Source organism: Manis pentadactyla, chromosome 14, assembly GCF_030020395.1.
Source record: "Manis pentadactyla isolate mManPen7 chromosome 14, mManPen7.hap1, whole genome shotgun sequence".
Taxonomy (NCBI): Eukaryota; Metazoa; Chordata; class Mammalia; order Pholidota; family Manidae; genus Manis; species Manis pentadactyla.
This window is the reverse complement of record NC_080032.1, coordinates 61,520,066-61,541,872: the sequence shown is the minus strand read 5'-3', so window position 1 is coordinate 61,541,872 and position 21,807 is coordinate 61,520,066. Positions and strand designations below refer to the sequence as shown.

At 51.0% G+C, this 21,807-nt stretch overlaps 1 protein-coding gene across 3 annotated transcripts in view; it reads left to right on the top strand.

The window, feature by feature from the left end:
* CRACR2A (calcium release activated channel regulator 2A) overlaps window positions 1-21,807 on the top strand; it is a 120,492-nt gene that overhangs the window by 93,465 nt on the left and 5,220 nt on the right. For 2 of the 3 annotated variants that reach the window (XM_036908400.2, XM_057491511.1), the window contains exons 12-17: window positions 1,362-1,695; window positions 5,355-5,487; window positions 11,190-11,271; window positions 11,360-11,474; window positions 18,935-19,036; window positions 21,177-21,253. In XM_036908400.2, the coding sequence (XP_036764295.2) occupies window positions 1,362-1,695; window positions 5,355-5,487; window positions 11,190-11,271; window positions 11,360-11,474; window positions 18,935-19,036; window positions 21,177-21,253 (843 nt within the window). The remainder of the gene's footprint in view (window positions 1-1,361; window positions 1,696-5,354; window positions 5,488-11,189; window positions 11,272-11,359; window positions 11,475-18,934; window positions 19,037-21,176; window positions 21,254-21,807) is intronic. The other variant, XM_057491513.1, reaches the window with a different exon arrangement.

Sequence of the window (21,807 nt, the reverse complement as noted above, 5' to 3'; positions counted from 1 at the left end):
AAAAACTGTGGTTTTATAAATAAGTGGAAAGGTCCTTGAATTGCTACAAATCCTTTATTTTATTTCAAGGGACCCATACTAAGTCACCATTTTTGTGACCAAGCACTTTATTTTACTTTATCTTTCAGAATTTGCACTTAACTTCACAACTATGACCCTTGCATTTTTTCTTTTCCTTCTTATTTTTGGTCCTTAGGAGTAATAAATATGACAAACCAGGGGCACACAGGGACCTTCCCTGTTCTGTGTATTCTCTGTCCTTTGCCTGCCGTCTTTATCCCTTCGCCCCAGGTCTCCTCACCACTTCATCCCCATTCCATTTTCTTTTCTAATTGTTGCATGTGTGTGTGTGTGTGTGTGTGTGTGTGTGTGTGTGTGTGTGTGTGTGTGTACATGAGTGTGTGTTTCAGTTCTGGACTCAAGGTCCTCCCTGTCAAACTTCCGTCCCCTTTAAAACACGTCTCAGCTTCCATTGTTAACAAAGGCAGGAGTGGCCTCCTGTGCTGGGAAGGAGCTGTGACGCCGTTGCGCCCAGCCCTTCTGTGCACTGACCCCATCTGGTTGCCCAGTTCTTCCGTCTCTCACTGTTCTTACTGTTCCTGATGCTCAGATGCTTCTGGAAGCCATTCTGCCCTTTGGCCTTTTACTCCCAGCCCTTCCTTCACGGACTGAAAGAGAAAGAGGAGGAGGGGAGGGTGGAGACGCCTGCCTGGCTCCATTCTGAGAGGAGCCCGTTCTGCTCTGAGCCAGTAGCCATCTGCCCGGGGGCTCCTCTCAGAGCGCCCCTCACTCACATTCCAAGGGTTGTTTTGTGAACGTGTATATTTTTATGCATTTTCTTATTTGTGAGGTAGGCAGGGCAGTCGGGCCACGTTTCACGGTGCAGAAATGAGGATACACAGTCGGTGAGGGCTGGCCCTGGGACAGGGGGCCATGCCCGCCCGATTGTTACCCCGGGGTGCTTTATTTCCAGGCCTGTTATGCCTCTTTCTTCACACCATTTACTTTTGCCTCGTAGCAAACAAACTCACAGCATATGAAAGTGTATTTAGCTGTGTCGTTATTGCTTTGGCCCCCAGGGGGGCGAGCATTCCACAAGGACAGGGGCTGTCCATCCGCTCAGGACGGTGTCATTGGCTTATAGCACCCCTAGCTGTCAACACCACCACCTTCATCTTCATCGCTGCGTCCCCAGGCACTTGGGTGTCTGCCTGAGTAAGTGAGCCGCAGCGAGCTGGGTCTGGTTCTTGCTCCGGCCTGGAGCTCTCTGTCCCCGAGGCTTGGCACTCTTCAGTTAAGGCTGTCAGGCATCCCTCCAGCTTCTATACTGATATATCTTACAGTACTTTCCCCCAAAATAGCCAGTCAGAGGAGGAAGAAGATGTGTTTGGTGTCCCAAGGAAGAGAAGCTCCATGGGCCTGAGCGGATATCCCCTTACCGAAGAGGAGCCTGGACCCAGGGACGCAGGGGCGGGGGGTCCGCCCCCCAGGGCACTCCGCAGAATCATCTCCATTGAAGAAGACCCCCTGCCCCACCTCCTGGATGGAGGCTTTGAGCGGCTGCTGAGCAAATGCCCGGAAGAGGAGGAGGTCTTTCCCGCCAGGGTGGAAGGACAGACCCAGCAGGCCCACCCACCGGAGCTCACGCCCCCATCTCCCCGAGGGCAGCCTGTAGGAAAAGAAGCCCTATCTAAGGTAAGGGCACATCCCGCCTCTGTTCAGAGATGTGACTCGTAGACCTTGTCCTTTGCATTAACACAAGGTCCTCAAAGGCAGCTTGGGAAATCGGATGCAGCTGGTCTGTGATTCACCTTCACCGCTCAGCCCCGCTTGGCTGAGTGTCACGGGGGAGACCCAGGGGACCTGGCAAATTCTCCTTGTAACTTCTTTGTTTTCCCCAGTGCCTGCCCTGTGCTCTCTTTTCTGATTCAGATTCAGAAGCATTTATTAAGCCTCCTTAAGAAAGACCATGTGCTGGGCTCTTAGCATCAAGTGTCACATACTTATACAATTGCCCATCTTCTCTTAACATTTTGTAACTACCCTCAACAAGGCCAATTGCTGCCTGGGAAAGTTTGTCTCCCATGGTTTTTCTAAGTTCTTCCATTCGCCGATGCCCTGCCCGCTCCCCCCCAACAGTGGGACCCTCCCCTCATCCCTCCCCTCATCCCTCCCCTCATCCCTCCCCTCATCCCTCCCACACTCCTCTCCACGCCTTCCCAACAGTCTGCAGGGAGAAGGAGCCCCATCAGCCATCTTCCTTTGGCTCGTGGTGATGCTCCTCTCCCTGATCCTGACCCAGGCCTAGGAACAGGCTCCTCCCGCGCTCCACCCTCCGTTGACCCTCTAAGTCAGCTTTAGAAATGTGTGGGCCGAAGTGAAAGACGCGCCTCCCTGTACACCAGGGCAGCCCTTGGGAACGGAGCCCTCTCCACCTTGAGCATTTCCCAAGGCTATGTCAGCATGCGAGCCAGGGAGCCTCCTCTGGCCACTGTCAGGGGCTTCTTGATGCTGGTTGTCATTCTTGGGCCAGGATTAAGATTCATGCCACACAGTTCTCCTCGGAGGGGCCCAGACCAGGAGGGAGTGGAAAACCACATGGCACCGAGGTGGCGGGTGGGAGCACCTCTGTCCTGCTTGTCTGCCACAGCCTCTTACGTGCACAGACTTCCACTTGCTAGGTGGGCACATTATGGTTTTAAACCCCCCAAGATATCTCTCCCAAAACTGAACAAAGTGTCAAGAGGTTAGTAAGAGACAGGCGTAAAGGAAAAACGCTATGAATCACATCTGCCGCAGCATTCGGCCTCATGCATGTCTGACGAGGCACTTCATGTCCCCAGTAGATGGGGACGGAGAAGCCCAGGGCAACCCTGGCCCGGCGCCCCCATGACAAGAACCCGAGCTCCTCGCTATGCGCCCTTATATCCATGCTCACTCCACCAGGCTGGGCTGGCACTCAGCTGGGGATGGAAATGACAGCCGAGAGGAAATGTGGTCTGGAAGTCTTGACAGCTTCCAAAGAGTCTGCTCTCTAGAAGCGTTCTTTGAGGCAGGCCCTCCCATGCTAGGCTGCTGAGGCTTAAATTGGTCCAGACTTTCTGGAAAGCAGTTTTTGATAATAGGAGACAGAACTTAAAAATTCCACATCCTTTGATCCAGCACTTCTACTTTGAACCATCTTTCCTAAGAAAATAACCAAAGTCAGACAAAGATGTGACACAAGATTGTGTTATGTATAATAGCAAACAACTGAAAAAAGGCCCAATGACAGGGACATAAATTTAAGTGTATTAATTCAATAGAATATTGTACTACTGTCAAAATCTCACATTTTCAAAATACTTTAGTGGGTCAGAGAAGTATTTACAATTCAACAATGTATGAGAAAATTGGATAAAATTACATATACTACCTCTTTAAATAAAGAGATAATAAATAAATATCTTTAAATAAAGAGATAAATAATTCAATAATATATGAGAAAATTGGATAAAATTATATATACTATCTCTTTAAATAAAACATACTCATTCATCTATGCAGAAAAAATCTTGGAAGAAATGCATCAAAATATGAAGTGTCCACTTCTGGGTGGTAGTGTAGATTATGAACAATTACTACTTTCCTCTCTACTTTTCTGTATTCCTAATTTTTAAAATTAGCATGTATTCACTTTATTTTTTAAAACCTTACTTTTTTTTAAGTGGTGGGAAGGAGGATGAGAACAGATCTTTCTCCAGTCCTCGCCCCCTGTTGTCTCACTGTGGATTTTCCCCCAGAGGGGACACAAATTAAGTGCAAGAACATGAGTAGCAGTTCACTGTACCTGTGAGGTGGGTCCTGTCTGGACCTAAACTATCAAAGTGTTTATCTTCTTTACCTACAAAAAAAATTGCTGTCCCTGGAGGAGCCCGGGGGTGTGGGGAGCACAGGACTGAGGGTCAGGCCCTGTCTCTGCAGCCAGAGCAATCTGCTCCCACTCGGAGCTTCACATTCCCCACTGTACCTATGCCTGGGGACAGACAGGCTGCTGCTCTGAGCTTTAGTCTCAAGCAAATGACCAATGGGGATGCAGAGGCTAAGCAGAGACCAGCAGAGGCATGCCCGTGTGCATTGCAAGAATAAAGAACATGGTGGGTTTTGCGGGGGCGGGTTTTGAGTGTGTGTGTGTGTGTGTGTGTGTGTGTGTGTTTAAGTTGAGTTTAATTCCTGTAATTGACCTTGAATTCACTCCTAAGTGCTGCATGGAATTGATTTTTCCCCAAAAGGCTGTTAATGGCTTTTCTCTGAAACTTAAGTACTACTAATATCTACTGCCACTCCATTATAGTATTTGCTCAATGAGAGGAGCTAATTCCCCTAAATCTGCTTCTAAGCAGATTCAAAAGAGCCTGCTCACTTGGCCAAGCGGCTGGGTCTGAAGGCAGCAGCTGGGTGAGCAAGGAGCTGGGGCGGGGGCAAGCAAGCCCCTGTGGAAGGAAAGACCTTTCTGTGCACAGAACCCTGGGCTGGAAAGCAGTCCGTGCCTCTCCCTGGCCCAGTGCCCTACAGCAAGTCCACCCTGCTGAGCTTTGGCATCCCAGACAAATGGTCAAGCTGGCTCCCAGTGTCCCTGTGCTGGGCGGGGGAGGAGGAGCAGCTGTGACCGGTTGACTCTGAGAAGCTCTGCCCGGTGGCCTGGCACTGTGGGTTCCTGAACCCACTAGGTGGAGAGTGTCTCGCCTTAGTCCCCAGGGCAGATGGGCAGAGGGCATTCCAGCATTCCAGAGGGAAGCTGATGAGATGTGACAGGTGAGCAAAGTGCGTGGAGGCCCGAGGGTCCTCCCTTCAGTCCAGGCTTTCAAGGAAGGACAGAAGGAACAGCCACTGCCCCAGCCTAGGGTGACGTGGATTAGTCTTCTTTCTGTTTCCCCTTCTCCCTGCAAACACCTACCTTGTCCCCTGCCCCATGGAGAATTACTGCCTCCTCTTTAGGCCTGGCTCAGAGTCCTCCTGGGTGGCTCCCTGACTCCTCCTCGGTGCTCCAGGGCCCTGGGATCATTGTGCAGAGATGATCTGCTTACCTGCCTCCTCACTCCACCGTAAACCAGGCCTGCCTCCTGGTTGCCCAGCACAGGGCCAGCAGTGCAGTGGGCAGATGAGTGTTGGAGAATGAAGCATTGAATGTCTGTCGTCTCTCTTGCCTGTTTGCCTGAGCTCAAAGTTCCCCGCGACTGAGGCTGCAGTGGCCTCCCTGGTGCGGGTCTGGAGGCTGGATCCCCACCCCTGGGCACGCTGGGGAGAAGCATGGCTGTGGCAGAAGCATGGCTGGTGACCATCTTAACAGCTGGTAGACTGTCTGCCGTCCACAGGAGGAAGGCTGTCCCCTGACCCCAGACCGGATCTTCAAGGTCGTGTTTGTGGGTGACTCTGCAGTAGGGAAGACGTCCTTTCTCAGGAGGTTCTGCGAGGACCGCTTCTTCCCGGGCATGACGGCCACTGTGGGTGAGTTCCCCAAGCTGGGCCCAGCCCGCCTCTGCAAGGGGAGGCTGTGATGAGGGTCCAGGGCAGGGCTCGGAGCCCAGAGGGCGGGGCTGGGGCCTGGCTGGCAGGGGCGGGTCCACCTGTGCCACAGGGAGGCTGAGAGGAACAAGTGAAGTCTGGCTTCCACCAGTCCTGGCCGCCAAGCTCACTGCATGTGGATGGGACACTGAATGCTCCCTACATCCAGCCTGAGTGGAACTGAAGTTGGCCAAGATGGACTCGGGGGGCCCTTAGCCCCTCTCTGAACCCGTCTTTCCTGTATCATTCCTCCCTCACTTTTCCCAGGGCCCTGAGTTGTCCCACTCCTCCTGGGTGCATACCCGCCCCTGCAGTCCTGCCTCCCTGGTGGGCCAGCTGCTTCCTGGCCCTGCCCTTCCTGTGCATGGGTGTAGCTGCTGGACTGGAGGACAGTGCCCATGGCTGCTGTACCCCCACATCTTACCTGATCCACATCCCGGGTCTGCTGGGTAATGGCTGGAGTTCACTGGGGTTGCTCATTAGGCCCAGCTATTAATGGATGAACATGGCTAAATGTGTTCCCATTCTTGGGTGATATTTTATTTAGAGAGAGGACTTTGCCCCAAGTTAATCATTGCATTGGAGTATGTGACAAGACCCAAAGGCATATTTTAGCTCCTACCAAGCTGAATCACTCAAGCCCAAAATAAGTCCATTGAGTACCTATTATGCACCATTTATCTGTGCTGAGAAGTCAACTGTATTTGAAAACATATTGATATGACCTGAATTTACTATGGGCTTTAATATTCATCATTTTAACCTATCTTCACACAACTCTAGAAGGCAGGTATTCTTATCAGCCCAATTGGTCAGGAAGCTGAGGCCCAGATGGGTTAAGAGTCTTATCAGCTGGTTGGTGCTGACATTGGCCCCCATTCCTCCCCACACACCCCTCTGTTCCATTCCAAAGTGTCCCTACTGACATCAAGTGGTGCATGCTCAACACCCAGTGAGTGGCTAGGACAGCCCCCTGCCCCAGGAGGTGGGCAGGCGGGGGCAGGCAGGGGAGGCTGCTGAGGTCCAGGGGGCATCAGAAGTCCTGGGTCTTCATCTTGGCCCTGCCACTGGCCAGCTATGTGGCCTCGGAAGGACCTGTCCCCACCTTGGGCTTCAGTTTTTCCTCATCTGAAGAATGAGGGATTTGAACTGGGGCACCCAGGTTTGCTTCCAAGCCTGGTTCTCTGTCCAGCTTATCTCTGGTTCTTGGTTGCCTGAAAAACTGGCTCTACACACACTTTCTGCATCTTCTTCCTTTTATTCTGACTGGCTTTTCCTTCCTTCTAACTTTTCTCCCACAGATGGGCCTCTCCCATGGGTCTCAGGTTCCCATTCTTACTGCCTGCTGAACCTTTGTCTCGCTGTTATCACATCTGGAACATTCTCCTCCCCTCCCTTCTGCCCCACTCCGCCCAGACTGGGAACATCCCAAGATGAAGAATCAGGACCCTAAGAGGAGAAGGGCCTGTGGACCACGCCCAGTGGAGTCCAGCCTGGGGGTGAGCCAAGTGCCCCGCGCATGGTGACACTGGCAGCAACGTCCATGGGCACTGGGCTCGCCATCCCTGAAGGGCATTTAGTGGGGTCGGCTCACACAGGCCCCCGGGGGGCAGTGGGATGGGTGCCAAGGCCTTGGGCCTCAAAGGAATCTCCCAGAGCTATACACAGCGTGCCTCTCCCATTGCTGAAATCAGGGAATCAGGGTCCATTTACATTTCCAGCTTGTGCCCCTGAGATGGAAGGGCTCTGAAAAAGAGAAAATCAGACTAATTTGCACTTCCCAGGAGGCCAATTATGGAAACACCTACAATTTAGGAAGGGAAAAATATCAAAGGTTCCAAATCAGGAATGCCCTTCATCACACCGCACAGAACATGCTGGAGCAGCAGCTCAAATTAGTCTCCCTGCCATGCAACGTGCCTTGCTCTGGCGCGCGTCAGTAAGCAGATGTCACACCAGCCACCTGAAAGATGCTCCCTTTAAAGATTCAGAGGAGGCCAGAGTCCTGGTCCTCTAGGGCCAAGGCAGCCTCAGGGTCATCACCAGTGGCATCAGCCAGTGTTGACAGGGACTCGGCAGTGTCTTAGAGCTTACCTCCATCATCAAGGGGACTTCCTGGCCTCCCACTCCCACAGGAGAACATGATTTGTACTTGACTCTTGGCCTGTGCATGATGTAAGTTCTACCATATAGCATGTGATGTGGGGCGCCCTGCCTGCCCCACTTTAGGACCAGTCCATTCCTTCCAAAACTGGGTGCTTGGGCCCTGTGGGTGTCCTGAGGATGTCAAATGATGGTTTTTGTAGAACTTTGGAGCTCATTTTGTAAAATAAAGAGACTGACAATTAGAGGCAGAAGCTCCCTAGAACTCAGGACTCCAAATCCTGCACTGTTTCCACTGTCCACGTTGGTTGTCAGTCCCCTGCTTTAGATCACAGGCCACAACCCCTGGAGTTTCTTCCACAAGCTTTTCCCAAAAGAATGTACTGAGCCCCCTCCTGGCCACCAGTCCAGTTTCTACCCCACTCCCCATCTCTAAGAGAAATCCCGAGAGTTTTCCTACATGACACCATGCAGGCACTCTGCACTCCCACATTCCTCCTGCTCTAAATGACTGCTGGTGCCTGTCTTGTCCAGAAAGATGAGCATCCCCTTTCTGGAGTCCATCAGCCCAGTTCTAATGGTCACCACCCCACAGCACAGTCAGGAATGCCCTTCACTGAACGGCCTTCGAAGCACTGTTGGCTATGTCCCTGGTTATCCGCGGTGGGGGCAGCTGGCCCCTGAGCCCCCAGCTTTATTCAGGAAGACACGACTTTTGGAGTTCAGTCTGGAATGTGGATTCAAGTTGTCGTGGCACCAAAGTGGTTGTGTTTCCTAAGAGACTGTGTCTGAAATTGAAGAATCTTGAGATTAGCAGGCTGTCAATGCAGATGGTAGAGATCCTACTGGGGAAGAAAAGCAGAAGTGGTGCCTGGAAAAAACAGTGGAGAGATGGCTGGGCTTTGAGACAGTAGTTGCACCACTTTTGTGCAGTGGTGATGGGGTCTCCTGCCGTCATTCAGGAGACACACTGGGGGTCACCTCCCCATGGTCTCTGAGTGCTACAGCTGAACTTAAAGACTGTAAACACCCGACTCACCCCCCACCCACCATCCATTACACCTCAGTTTACAGATGAGGAGAGTGAAGTCCCACCATGGTGAGATGAAGCACTGCCATCCAGATCACATGCAGGCCAAAGGCAGAGCTGAGACAGGAGCACAAAGCATGGTGTATCTGGCCCCTGGAATGTTAGAACTACCAGTGGTCTTAGAAATCACAGTTGTCCAGGCCCTCTGGTGCCATGTTACTGTTGCCTCTTCTGTCGGACTCGGATTCCTTGTGTGGCCTACCACCCCCACCACCCCACCCCTGTGGGCCTATCTGACGGGCCTGTCTGTCCAGGCTGCAGAAAGAACATCATATACCAGGAAAAGACTCACCAAGCTCCCCATGGCTCAGAACCTGCTTTTCCAGCGCTACTTGGTCCACCTCGCTCCCTGCAAGACAAGTGCCCTGTCCTCCAGCCAAATAATTAGCCAGTGAGGTTGAGTGGGACTAAGAAAGCACCGAGACTCAGCTGCCCCAGGCTGCACCACCTGCCTCTCTGCCTGCCTGTCTTTCCATCAAGTAAAGAGCTCTGTCCTTGGGGGCTTCAGTCCCAAGGGCTGGTTTCAGATCAGGCCCTGCAGATCAGTGACCCTGGTTGGCTTTTTCCTGAGTTGGTATCAGAAAGCAGGCAGACCCTCAGTCTCCCAGAGCACAGCCTGGGGAAGCCCTTCTACTTTTAGCTTAGATGAGAACTCTCCCTTGGATTCAGCTCCTAGCCAGTTGTGATCTGTTTTGATGGGGGCACTTAGCCCTGGATTTTCTAGGTGAAATAAAGCTGCCAAGTGTCCAGGTGCCCAGGGCACAGCCATAAAAGGAAGAATGAGCCTCAGAGCTGGGCTTGCAGTTCTGCAGCTGCTGATCCACTTGGGCAAGGCTCACTGTCTGGACTCCCGCTTCCTCACCTGTCAGTCGTGTTGGGGGCAGGGGCCCACATGTGCACATCGGTGTGCATGTGTGTGCACATACATGTGTGTATGCATGTATTTGCACATGTGTATAGCTGTGTGCACGTACATGCATGATTGTGTGTCATCTATGTGCATAGGTATGTGCACATGCGTATATAGGCACGAGTATGCATATATATGTGCATGTACATGTGTGCCATTGGTGTGCATATATGTGCACAAGAGTGTGCATGGATATGTGCACATGCTTGTGTGTGCATGTGCATATATGTGCATGTGTGTGTGCATGCAGATAATAGATCTCACAGGGATGTCACAGGAGGCGCTCACTGAGATAGCATATGAAAACTAGAAATATCAAGCACTCTGCCAGTGAGACAAATGACTCTCTCTCCACCCAGACAACTGCACTCCTCTCTCTGGCCTGCAGCTGTGAAGCACAGGGCCTGTAGAGTCCCTGCTGGTCCTGACATTCTAGGAGTGGATGGCCCTCCTGCCTGCTGCCACTCCTGGGCCCTTAATGCACCAGTCTTTGCCTAGAGACAATAGCTGAGATGACCTTTTCCACTTACTGCCTCTTTGTTGTCTGTTTTGTCTCCTCTGTCTCTGTCTGTCCACACTGTTGCTCCCCCTCCTTGAGCCGCCCAGGTTAAGGACTCAGAGGCTAAGCTTTTTTCAAGGTGGCTGGGATGCCCTCTGGTTCCGAGAGCTGATATCTTAAGAGCGAAAGACTGAACATCGTTAAGCATTTGTGAACATCCTTCCATGAAGTAGGAGAGAGGAATGTGCTATCAGAGAACCTGCACTAAGGTCCTCATCTCTGAGAGCAGCTGTCGGTCATTTCTCTGACTTTGTCCCCTCTCTCCACAGAGAGGAGCCCCTGACTCCAGCCTCCAGGAGATGATTTCCAATGGCCCAGTGGCTGGAATCAGGCACTCTGAACCCACTTCAAGGGGGACCATTGACCTGGATTCCCTCCTCCACCCCTTTTCTTCTTCTCTTGTGGTCCCTCCCTCTAACTGCCTCCTCTCCCCCCAGACACACACACCTGCTCTTCACTCACCTTTGCCTCAGCTGATGGAAGTATGGAGCATGGTCCATCTCCCCAAGGATATTGGAATTTTATTAGGGAACTTTGAAAAGGATTTTAGGGAGAAAGAAAAGGGGTGGAGAGGGAAGGAGGGAAGGATAAAGAATTTTGAAGGCAGTCTTCTCTTCTCCACCTTTGCAATGAAGGAGTAATTCATGAATAACAATTATCTTTGCACTGGGGTATGGCTTCCATATGTGAGCACATCTGCACCTTATTGGAGTATCCCTGAGAGGGTATGGATGCTGGCACAGTAAGGAGCCTGCAGTTCAGAGAGGTTAAGTAAGTGGTTTGATCAAGATCCCAAGCTAAGTGGCAGAGACAGGATTAGAACTCAAGTCCCCTGCCTCCCTGTCCAGAGCTCTGTCCATTTCCCCACATCGCCTCCAGGAACTGTACAGGAAGGGCTGTCACCCTTGGCCTGATGTGATTCCAGACATACTGGGGGCATCGTCTTCTGATTTCGAAGTGACAGGCCCGTTTGCACCTTGCAGGCATTGATTACCGCGTGAAGTCAGTGTGTGTGGACGGCTCTCGGGTGGCCCTGCAGCTGTGGGACACGGCCGGGCAGGAGAGGTGAGGAGCCACCCCTGACATGACCCTGCCTCCCCCACTCCCACTAGCGTGGGGGCCCCTGACCCTTGACCGTGGCCCTTGGTGGCAGGTATCGCTGCATCACCCAGCAGTTCTTCAGGAAGGCTGACGGCGTCATCGTTATGTATGACCTCACCGCCAAGCAGTCCTTCCTGTCGGTGCGGCACTGGCTGAGCAGCCTGGAGGTGAGCTGGTGACCTTCCCGGAGCCCCAGCCTTGACTCCTGCCTCCCCTGGGTCTGTGCCCTCCTTCCTCCCAGCCCTCTGCACTTTCTCAGGGATCAAACCAATTCACATGTGCATACGCCTGTCCAGCCCAGTGCCCAGGACCAGGCTAATCACTGGGGATTCAAAAGTGAACAAGACAGACACAAGTCCCTGCCCCCATTGAGGGGGTCGTGAAAAATACCGATTACACCAATGTTTGTGCCATCATGCTGACAATAAGTGCCAGGAGTGAATGGGTAGGACTGGGGGAGGGGGCACAGAGTGGAGGGTCATGGGGGATTTAACAGAGAAATCAGAGTTTTGGCTGAGTCCCAACCCCCTCTTCTCCCCACACCCCCTGCTCCGCTCAAGCTCCAGAGGCCCGGTGGCATCCACCCCAGAAGCACAGTGCTGAGGGGCCTCAGGCCTAACCCTTCACATGAAGGGAGATTGAGCTACAACATGAGGGCCCGGGCTCCCCCAAAACCACCCTAGGTGGGGCCCAGGAGCAAAGTGCTCTCTTTGAATCCCAGATTACCTGTGAGACTCCCCTTTCCTGACATATACTCGGGATGTGTTGCTCTGTCGGGCTCTTTACTCCCTGCCTATCTGCACATTCTTCCTCTACCACTCATGCAAACCTCTCAAGGCCAAGGGCAGTGTGGAAGAGGGACTTATTTTTTTGTCCCCAGCCTCAGCTGATTCATTCTCAAAACAGTCAAATAGAATGGCCCAACTCCTACCACCAGCAGGATCCATGCTTCGTTCATTTATTTGTTCAAAACACTGCCAGGCACTGTTCTAGAGTCTGGGAATTATATCAGTGGATGAGAGACCAGGCTCCTGTCCCCGTGGATCTTGTGTTCAGCCCTGTCCTCAAGCCCATAAGCCTGTGCAAAGCCTGCTTACCCACTTGTCACACCGCCACGCTGCTACACGGCTGTAAAGGCCACGGATCCCAGCCCGGATCCCTGAAGCCCTCTGTGCATCCTGAGAACTGAAACCCATTTGTCATTGTGACCACGTGCTTGGCATGGGGCCCCACAGAACTAGGGCTCAACAGGTGCAGGGTGCGTGGGTGGTGGCTGCATTACCGTGCAGGTCGAGTGCTGGAGCTCTTTGCTTTGTGCACCCTCTTGGCCCTAAGATCCATAGTTCCTCCCACCAAAGTCTGTTTCTCCCACAGTTTGGACTGGCTGGGCCCCTCCCTTCTCTGCTGTGCATCCACATCCTTCTCATTACCAAGAAAAATAAGAAAAGAGAGTGGAAGCCAGACTCAAGGGTTTCTCAGAAATTTGCTTAATATGAATTATTTCTCAAAATTATGGTGCCTACAATGTCTGCAATAGAGAAAATGTACCTTTTCAAATGTACTGATTGGCTCTACACAGAGCTAATAGTGGAAGCAAACGGTATGGGTAATCTGAAGTGACTCCTATTTAAACTTTGGAATTTATGACATGATTTATTTTGACAATGCCAGATTTATCTTCCCCACAGAAGTTAAGCACCAGGAGAGACCTCAGAGATTATCTACGGCAGTGGTTTTCAAGCATCCTTCCTCCAAGCCTTGGAATCAGCCTGACGTTCCCCAGGGCCTGGGAAGGGCGGGGCAGGCCCGATGGTCACAGTTCTGGGACCCCCGCTCTCCCCTCGGCCCCGTCTCAGTCAGGGTCACTCCTCTTGGCTTTGTGTATCGGAGGTCCAGGGATAATTGTGTGAACTACTGTATTTTCTAGGGTTTCCCTTTGAAAGTCACTGATCTAATACACCATCTCACTCTCAAAGGTAGAAATTGAGGTACAGATTTCTTCAAAGTCACCCATTCTTTTCCCAACCACGAAATTTGATTTTCCTCAATATCTAAATTTTTATATATAGGAGTGCCTGGCAGAGGCCTTTCCAATAGTCTGGGATTAACAGGAATGGGTGGAGACAAATTTACAGAACCGTGCTCTCTGCCATTATTAGGGGGCATAGTTTCTAAGGCTCCTGTTTCGCAGAGAGCCTGGGAATCTAGCAAGAGAGGTGGAATGTCAGGTTGGACTTGCTGGTAAAGAAATAGCAGAGGGCCATCATCACAGCTTGAACACGAGTTCAGTTACTGCCTTGAAAACTGCCAAGCCCTGGACAGGCTGCAAAGCATGTCACCGGGCACCCAGCAAGAGTCCCCAAGGAACAATCTATGTGGGCTTGAGGCTTTTCTGTACCATTTGTAGTTTGAGTTTTCCTTCTTTAAAATTTTAGCAGAAGGTACAGGTAAACTCCAAATGACGATTCCAAGCCTGGATGAATCAGAATTACCTTTGGAGCTTACAAACAGACACAACAGATGCCAGGGCCTGTGCTCCCAAATAGAGAAATTCAGGGCCTAGACAGTTAAAAGTAAATAAATAAAAAAGCACGAGTTCCCCAGTTGGGTTTGATTCTCAGCTGCCATGGTTCCCAGCCCTAAACAAGTGCTTCTCCAAATCGATGCACAGAAAGCTCCTGGGGATCTTGTTGAAATACAGAATCTGATTTGGCAGGTCTGGGCTGGGGCCTGGGACTCTGCATGTCTAATGAGTTCTCAGTTGAGGCTGGTGCTGCTGGTCCAGGGACCACACTTTGAGAGGCAAGGTTCCAAGTCATTTTCAAAGATGTCTGAGCTCCTTCAGCAAGAATTTGCCGAGTACATCCCACGTGTCCTGCTCCCCGGAGGCATTCCTGGTGTGACGGATCCAGATGAGTGGCCCAGGTTTTGTGAGCAAGGGCAGAGCTGTGTCAGATGGCAGGGTGTGTGTGGCAGGTGGAACAGCGGCATCTTGAATGCAGTTCTCAAGACTCTTCCGAAGCTAAGTCATTCTGCCTTGGCAACCAGCAATCAGAGGTGTCAGGTGACAGATTAAAACTTGACACCTAATTTGATCAGAGGGGAGCTGAAAATAATAAGTGCTTGATATTTGTGGAGCACCTTATTTTTCCATAGAGCTCTAAGCACTTTGCCAACTCCCTCGCCTGGAGAAGGGAGGGTGGAGGGGGAGCTGTAATAACAGGCTTCGGGTTCTGAAGCCTTATTATTAAGTGAATGCTGGCCATCTGTTCCCAATGCCCCTTCCCCCTGAACCTGAAAGTGGTGCAAGAAGAAAGGGCTTAAAGTGCCACAGATTATACGTGGCAAAGGCTTACTCTTGGAAGAAGTTACGTGAGGCATGAACAAATGCTTGGGGGAGATATGGAGTTCCCTGCAAAGGATGGTCTTACAGTCCCTGCTCAGCCATCTCCTGACCATGAAACTCTGGCCAGTCACCAATGACAGAGTGGACCAGAGGCTCTGGAAGGACCTCCAAGACCCCACATTCTACCAGCTAGGGCATTGGACTTTCAGGGGGGCCAGGATACAGCAAGAGTACGTGGGTGGGTGAGAAGAACCTGGGGGATCATTCCTGACAACTCAGCCCTCCCAGCCTTCCCCTGCCTCCTCTAATCTCTCTGGGTGGGCCTGATTTAACCAGTCCAATCTCAAGAAGAAACTGGTTCTGCCCTAAGGGCCCCATATTTAGACCGTGGCACAAACTGGGCATCTGAAGACCTTGGGAACTGTATCAGGTAGAGAATATAGGATTTGGTACCAGCTTGAAGGGGCCAGTGTTTCCTCCAAGTCCAGATGGCTGGTCCTGGTATGTGAACCTCTCACTGAGATCTTTTTGCTTCCTGATGGCACTGTTGCTAGCCCTACCAATCAAGGAAGCAGAATATGACTGGCATCATTAAGCCATCAACCCCAGTGTCTTGAAACTGGAAAAAAACACCATGGAGATTAATCTAATGCAGCCTATGGTTTTATAGACAAGAAGTTCTGAGGCCCAGAGGGAGGAAGTAACTTGTCCAAAGGCACCAGAGCACATCGGATGGCGCAGCCAGAACTTGAACCCAGGGCTTTACCACTGCCTCATGCTTCCCTCTCAACTCATGGCCCAGGTGGAAATCTGCTTCTGAAAAATAAGTGTTCACTTCCTTTTCAGACCTTCTTACATCTGTCTCAAAGCAGGACAGGTCTTCAGCTCAAAGGGGATGGGCCCCCTCTCCTCTTCCCCCGTGGACTGCTGGCTGATTCTCACTCTGTGATTTTGTCATCGGTGATGATGTTCAGTACAGAGCAAAAAATAGCAGTTTGATTTTTTCCCCCCACGTTCCAAGCTGAGCTTGAAGTGCTGGCAGTTTAAAACGACTACACAAATAAATCTTGTTTTGATTCATAGTCCAGGGGGTAGATAAATATGGAAACCCCCAAGATATAATTTTGCAGTCATTTTTTTCTTAGCATAACAGCATACTTTAATGTGCTGAGAAATTTTTTGTTCTGGCTCCAGAGAAATAGCAGCGATCCCGGCTAAGTGCTTTTTCTTGCCTCCCAGCAAATAGATATTAAAACACACACACACACACACACACACACACACACACACACACACACACAAAACACCAACCAAACCTGGCAGCTGCACTTTCCAAGCTGAATGCCAGTCCTTTCCTCCAAGCTGACAGCTCATGTTATTTAAAGTCAGAGGTGGGTAATCTTCTGAATTTCAACAAGTCTGTCTTCCAACAAGCTCAGGTTCAGAGAAAGGCAACTAAAAAGATCAAAGGTATAAAGAGGCTTCTGGGTCAAAGAGTCAGAGGACAGAAACTGCTTTCAGAGGCCTATGTCATAGCTCAGAGAACAGAGTCCCACAGAGAGGGCAGCAGAGCCAGGACAGAGCCTAGGACCCCCAAAAAGAGACTGGGCTGGCTAAGAAGCTTCAGTGCCTTCCTCTGCCCAGGCCTGCCCAGGGGGATTTACCAAGATCTCTAGAAATGTGAGCAGAGAATGGGTAGACCTTAGGCTTATTGGCCGAATGAGGTGTGCTTTGGACTCTTAAAAGGAAGTATCGCTGCATCTAGTGGATAATTATGAACATCTTTGTGCCAAGCAGTGTACAGGCTGAAAACCTAATCAAGAATGTGTAAAGGTATAAAGTTTAGGCAGACAGCTCAAGACTTGAGGTGCAAGTCAAGAGGACCGTGAGACACCCAATCCCCCCACCAACCCCTCTCCATGGCCCGGCATCAGATATTGACTGGGGCCCGGGGATGGATGACAGGCTGCCGTGACGGACAGCACGTTTTCTAGCCTTGACGGTGTTCTCATTTACTTTTGCCATATCTTTGCACATAGGCCTAATCCTCCTTTATCAGAGGCAGGCCAGGCCCCATGGAGGGGAAGCACATGGTCCAGAGTGTTCATGTAAGAGGAGAACCATGCACAAAGCAGAAACCATGGCTCCAGCTAAAGGCTTGGCTTTTTTTCCTGCTCCTTCTAAGCTTGTTTATTTTAATATCCAGGAATTGCTTTAAAAAAGAGACTGCCCTTCCTTTTCCCAGGAAGCAGCACTGCTGTTTGCATTGCACAGGGCTCAGATGCTGGGCTTATGACTATCTCCTACCTCATCCTGTTTGGTCATCACAACCTGTAACGTGATGAGGCCCTTTGCAGGTGAGGAGGCCCAATCCATCACCCATTCCAAAGATACCAGAATCCAGGTTTGATTTCTGCCCTGGGATTTCAGATCTGATATTTTCAGAGAGTTTCCATATCAAGAAATCCCACAAGCCTTAGTCATTCCTCACACATAAATCTACAAATATCTCTCATGCGCTCCAAACAGCAAGCCTTTTGGCCCATTTCCATGCTTCCTCCTCTTTTCTTCCTTTTCTGTAAGAAACTCATCACACACGTTTCGTGGCGCAGCACAGTCAGAGAATGGGGTATTCCCACTGACCGACCCTCTGCGGCCACAGGGAGCCATAGCGCTCTCTATATGCCATCAGTGGGTCACTCACTTGCTAATGATCAGAATATAGTACAATCCACCTAACACATCAGCTACAGTGCACGTAATTTAATCTATTTCTGTAGGGTCAGAAGACAACCGTAAGATCTTGTGATACCTTTGAGTCATCATTATCAACGTTAATTACATCTTACTGTGAGTTTGTGGAAATACTGCTTTCAGGGACCTCTGGTTAATAAGACACTAAATAGCAGAGTTTATTGGAAATCAGAATTTAGAGGAAAACACTAGAGAATCATGGACCCCTATACTAAAGGATCCTCATAACCCAGTGACTTTGTTCTAGAATGTTCTTTCAGATTCTCTGAGCCGAATGGTCTCATGTGCTAAATGAGAACATTTTTCTCTACTGATTTATTATAAATGTGAACATGTAGATTAAGGGACCACTGAGGCTCAATTTCAAATGTAATTAGATTTAAACTTGAAATAGGTGTACCCATCAGATGGACTTTGGACATTTACTTGAAATGGTATGGAAAAGTAGCTGAACTGTTGGCAAAACTGTAAGTGCTTGTTAGCGTCTGTTACCCCACAACCCTCTTTATTTAGTAAAACATTTAGCTACAATGAGTAACTATTCGTTACCAAATTATGATTAAAAGCCCCTAATTACATATCTCACAAAGTAAAAATAACAACCTGCTAAAATGTGAATATTACCATATTTGCTCGCTCAATAGCTCTGTGCTGGGGCCCTAGTTCGCCCTGATGAAAGGCGCATATTGTACACCCATTTCCTAAGGGGGACAGCCCAGGGAGCAGACCCCAGGGTACAGGACCCCTGGCTGATATGGTGCAGCTGTGGAGGACTACCTAGGGTGGGCCCACTGAACAAACCTGTTACTTCCGGCCTGAGAAGTGCAGCTGCTGTGACCACAGGTTGTTCTCTGTGCAGGGCTTCGGTCAGGGCCAGAGCACCCAGTGGCAGGATCTGCGGTGCCCCATGCAGTGGCCTCCAGTTGGGTACACAACAGCCGTTTATTGTGCACGGTGGACCCCATACCATGGATCTGATGTAGACCCAGCCCTTGGGGAGCTTGTGTGCCCAATATGAGATCCCTGGAGATGCCACTTATAGTCAAAGCAGCCCTAAAACAGCTCTAAACCACATTATATTAATTCCTTTGGTTCATTCTAGTCATTTAGACTAAGTCTGGTTATTTGGGCAGGCCCCCTGGGGTACTGTAAGCCCTGGAAAAGGACACATAGTCATTGATGTCAACTGTTCCCTCATTCTGCTACCCACTCCCAGCATGGCTGAGGGCTGTGTGCTCCATCCAGCACCCAGGGAGGGTAGTGAAGGGGGATGTCTGCACAGACAGGGGCTGGGGGGCACCCAGAGGCAGGCCTCAGGCCCCTTGCAGAGTCCTTGTCAGCTGAGGCTCTCAGAGCAGGCGGCTCTCCCTCTCAGCTTGCGGGATGGTTCTGTTATTGCTCTGCCCGTTGTGGCAGCAGGGCATTCACCAGCCAGACTGTATTTTTCCAGCCAGCATTTTAAGGCCACCCTTCTGGGTTCTCTCCTTATGGATGCTTCTCTCAGTTGTGGAATTATCTGTTCTGCAGGAAGCCGTGGGAGACTGCATTCCTGTTCTTCTGCTGGGCAATAAAGTTGACAACGAAAAAGAGCGGGAAGTTCCCCAGGGCCTCGGCGAGCAGCTTGCCAAGGTAAAGAGCATTTCCGTCTCTGGACAGGGTGGGATCCTGAGGGCACTGGACACGTACCCGGGAGACTTGGTGGAGGCCTTCTCTGGAAGCCCCCTGGGAGGAAGCAAGTCCAGGCCCCATCCTGTGGGATCAGACCAGCTCCAGTGCCCTTGGGACTTGCCATGGAAAGCCACGGACTGCAGGATGGGGCTGACTAGGGATGACCAGGCTGTGGGGAATTGTCCCAAACTCTCGTCCCTGGAACTCAGAATAATAAATTCTTAGACTGTAAGAGGTTACTTATTTCCCTGTCCCATCTGATACTTGAATCCCATCATCTGTGTTTCCACTTGATCACCTTCGGGGATGAACACTCACTACCTGTAAGGCAGCGTGTTCTTTGGACAGCTGTTAGTTCATCCATTCTATCAAAACTGAGCCTCAAAGCTGTGAACTCAAGATAAATTCAGGGCATGCACTGGAAAACCTACCATTGAAATAAGGAGCAGTCCTCTGGCTTGATAATAAGACACGATGTGCTAAGGCTTGATGGAAATCAGGCCGCAGAGCCAACAGTGCACTCGCTGCTTCTGCTGCCTGGGAGCGGTCTGCAGGGAAATGTGAGTCTGGGAGGGGGACTTTTAGCCCTGGAATTTCACAGTTCTTAGGGTGCTTGTTCTTAACAGAGGCTGGGAAAATGGTCACAGACAGTAAGATTCAAGGAGAAAGCAGGAAGAATGGCCGGCAGATGTCCTGAGGAGGGTCACCCGGCAGCTACATGCCCACAGTCCTTCTTCCTCAACTCCAAAATCCAAAGAGCCCCGAGAACAGAAAGGTTTCTGCATTTCATCTGGTGGAAAAATCTGACCAGAGGTGACATGAGGCTATTTAAGGTCAAAACCTCACTTTGAATGAATATGCAAATGTTTCGCTGAAGAAACATTAATATGTGTGATTGCAGGGTGCTGTCCCAGACGCACTGGGGGTATTATAAAATGTCCACTACATACATGTTTTATCTTTCTGAAACTCAAAATTTCTAGGTTCCAAAATATATCTGGGCCCAAGGCTTTGATCAAGGTACAGCAGGCCTGTGTTTTTGTCATCCCACTTTCTTTTTTTTCTTTATTTGGTCAGTGAAAAAAGGACAAGGTTCAAAGAAGTTAAGCGATTCATTCATATTATAACTTCTCAGTGGGGGGCAGGACTTGGAGCCAGAGGGCAAACCAAGTCTCCCCTGCGTCATCCTCCCCACACCCACCATGGACTGACCAGAGTCAGGGTTGGAGAGGGGTGTGCGTGGGCCTGGTGAACAGGACCAAGGGTGGAACTGGCCCACGGGGTGTGGATCAGAAAGCTCAATGGGGACCCAGTGTTGATAGGGCCTCCTCATTGCAGCCACAGAGGAGGTGTCCTCTCACCTGCCCGTGTCCCCAGAGAGAATCCACCTCCATGGCTGGATGCCGTTACCATTGTCATAAGGAAACAGAAAATCTACTCATGGGAATTATGAATGGAATATGAAGGGCCTTGGCCGCAGGCCCCACCATGCACGCAGCACATCCTCTGCCCTGTGAAGTGATGAGCAGCTGTCCTGTGGCCCCAGTGCTGCCAGCCCGGCAGCTGGGAGGGAGGATTCCGCTAGGAGTGCCCATGACGTCTGCCCCAAGGCTCTCAGGATGCCAGAGCGCTGGGAAAGTGTCCTGCCTGCCAGGAGCCCTGCCATGCATTGAACACGTGCCCTGGTCAGGTGCCCCTCTTAGGCCTTCTCCAGCCTGGTATCCTGGCTTGTGAGGCAGGAGGAATGTGGCCCCCGAGCCACGCTGCCTTTGTGTCTTTGCCACATCACAGGCTGGTATGGAAAGGAAATGAGCACATGCAAACGTGGGAGTGGTGTGCACAAGTGTAAAGCAATGAGGCAGCACACTGTTCTGTTGTTTAACAATTGTTATGGCTCACCTGGGAGATGCATCAGTTGGAGAGTCCCAGGAGTCAGAAATCAACCCGGCACAGAGTGGGGAGGCAGCTGGGCAATCAAAGGGGGCTGCAGGAGGCAGTGAGGGACGTGGGTAGATGCATTCAGGGCGTCCTCCCCCCCTACCCACCCCACGGTTCCCTCTAGTCTCCAATACTCTCCTTTTACTCTGCTTTATGATTCCAGGAGAACAATCTTATCTTCTATGAATGCAGTGCCTGTTCTGGTCAGAACACCAAGGAGTCCCTGCTCCACCTAGCCAGGTAAAGAGAGGCCACCCAGCAGAGGGTGGCCCTGGCGTGCCGGGTCCCATGGGAAGAGTGCTGTCACCTCTGCCTGAGTGCCCCTCTGGGCCTATGCTTCTGTCTGCTGAGCCCTCTGAGTAAGGGAGCTGGACGCCTAGGCCCTTGTGTGGGTCCCAGGGCTCAGGGACAGCCATCTGAAACAGTAATGAGGAAAAGAAAGCCTCCCTGCCTGTCACCCTGCTGAAGTCTCCTGCTGAGTCTCAAGGCTGCCTTCCTCCCAGGGATCCTCTTTTTAAATGCAAATGCTTCTGGGAAAGGGCACATCTAGGTCCCCCAACACTGGCTCCTACCTTAGCAGGGATCAGTGGGCAGCCAGCTGGGAGCAAGAATGGTCATAATACAGGTTCCTGAGGTGGGGGAGGAGAAGCTGGGGAAATGAGAGGCTGTTTGGGGAGTCAGATACACCCAAAGTGACCGCGCTTACCGCACTGGTCCTGTGGCAAGACTGGCTCTGGAAACCTCTGCCTACACCAAAATGAGGAAAACAAAGCCACACAGGGCTCCATTTTCAA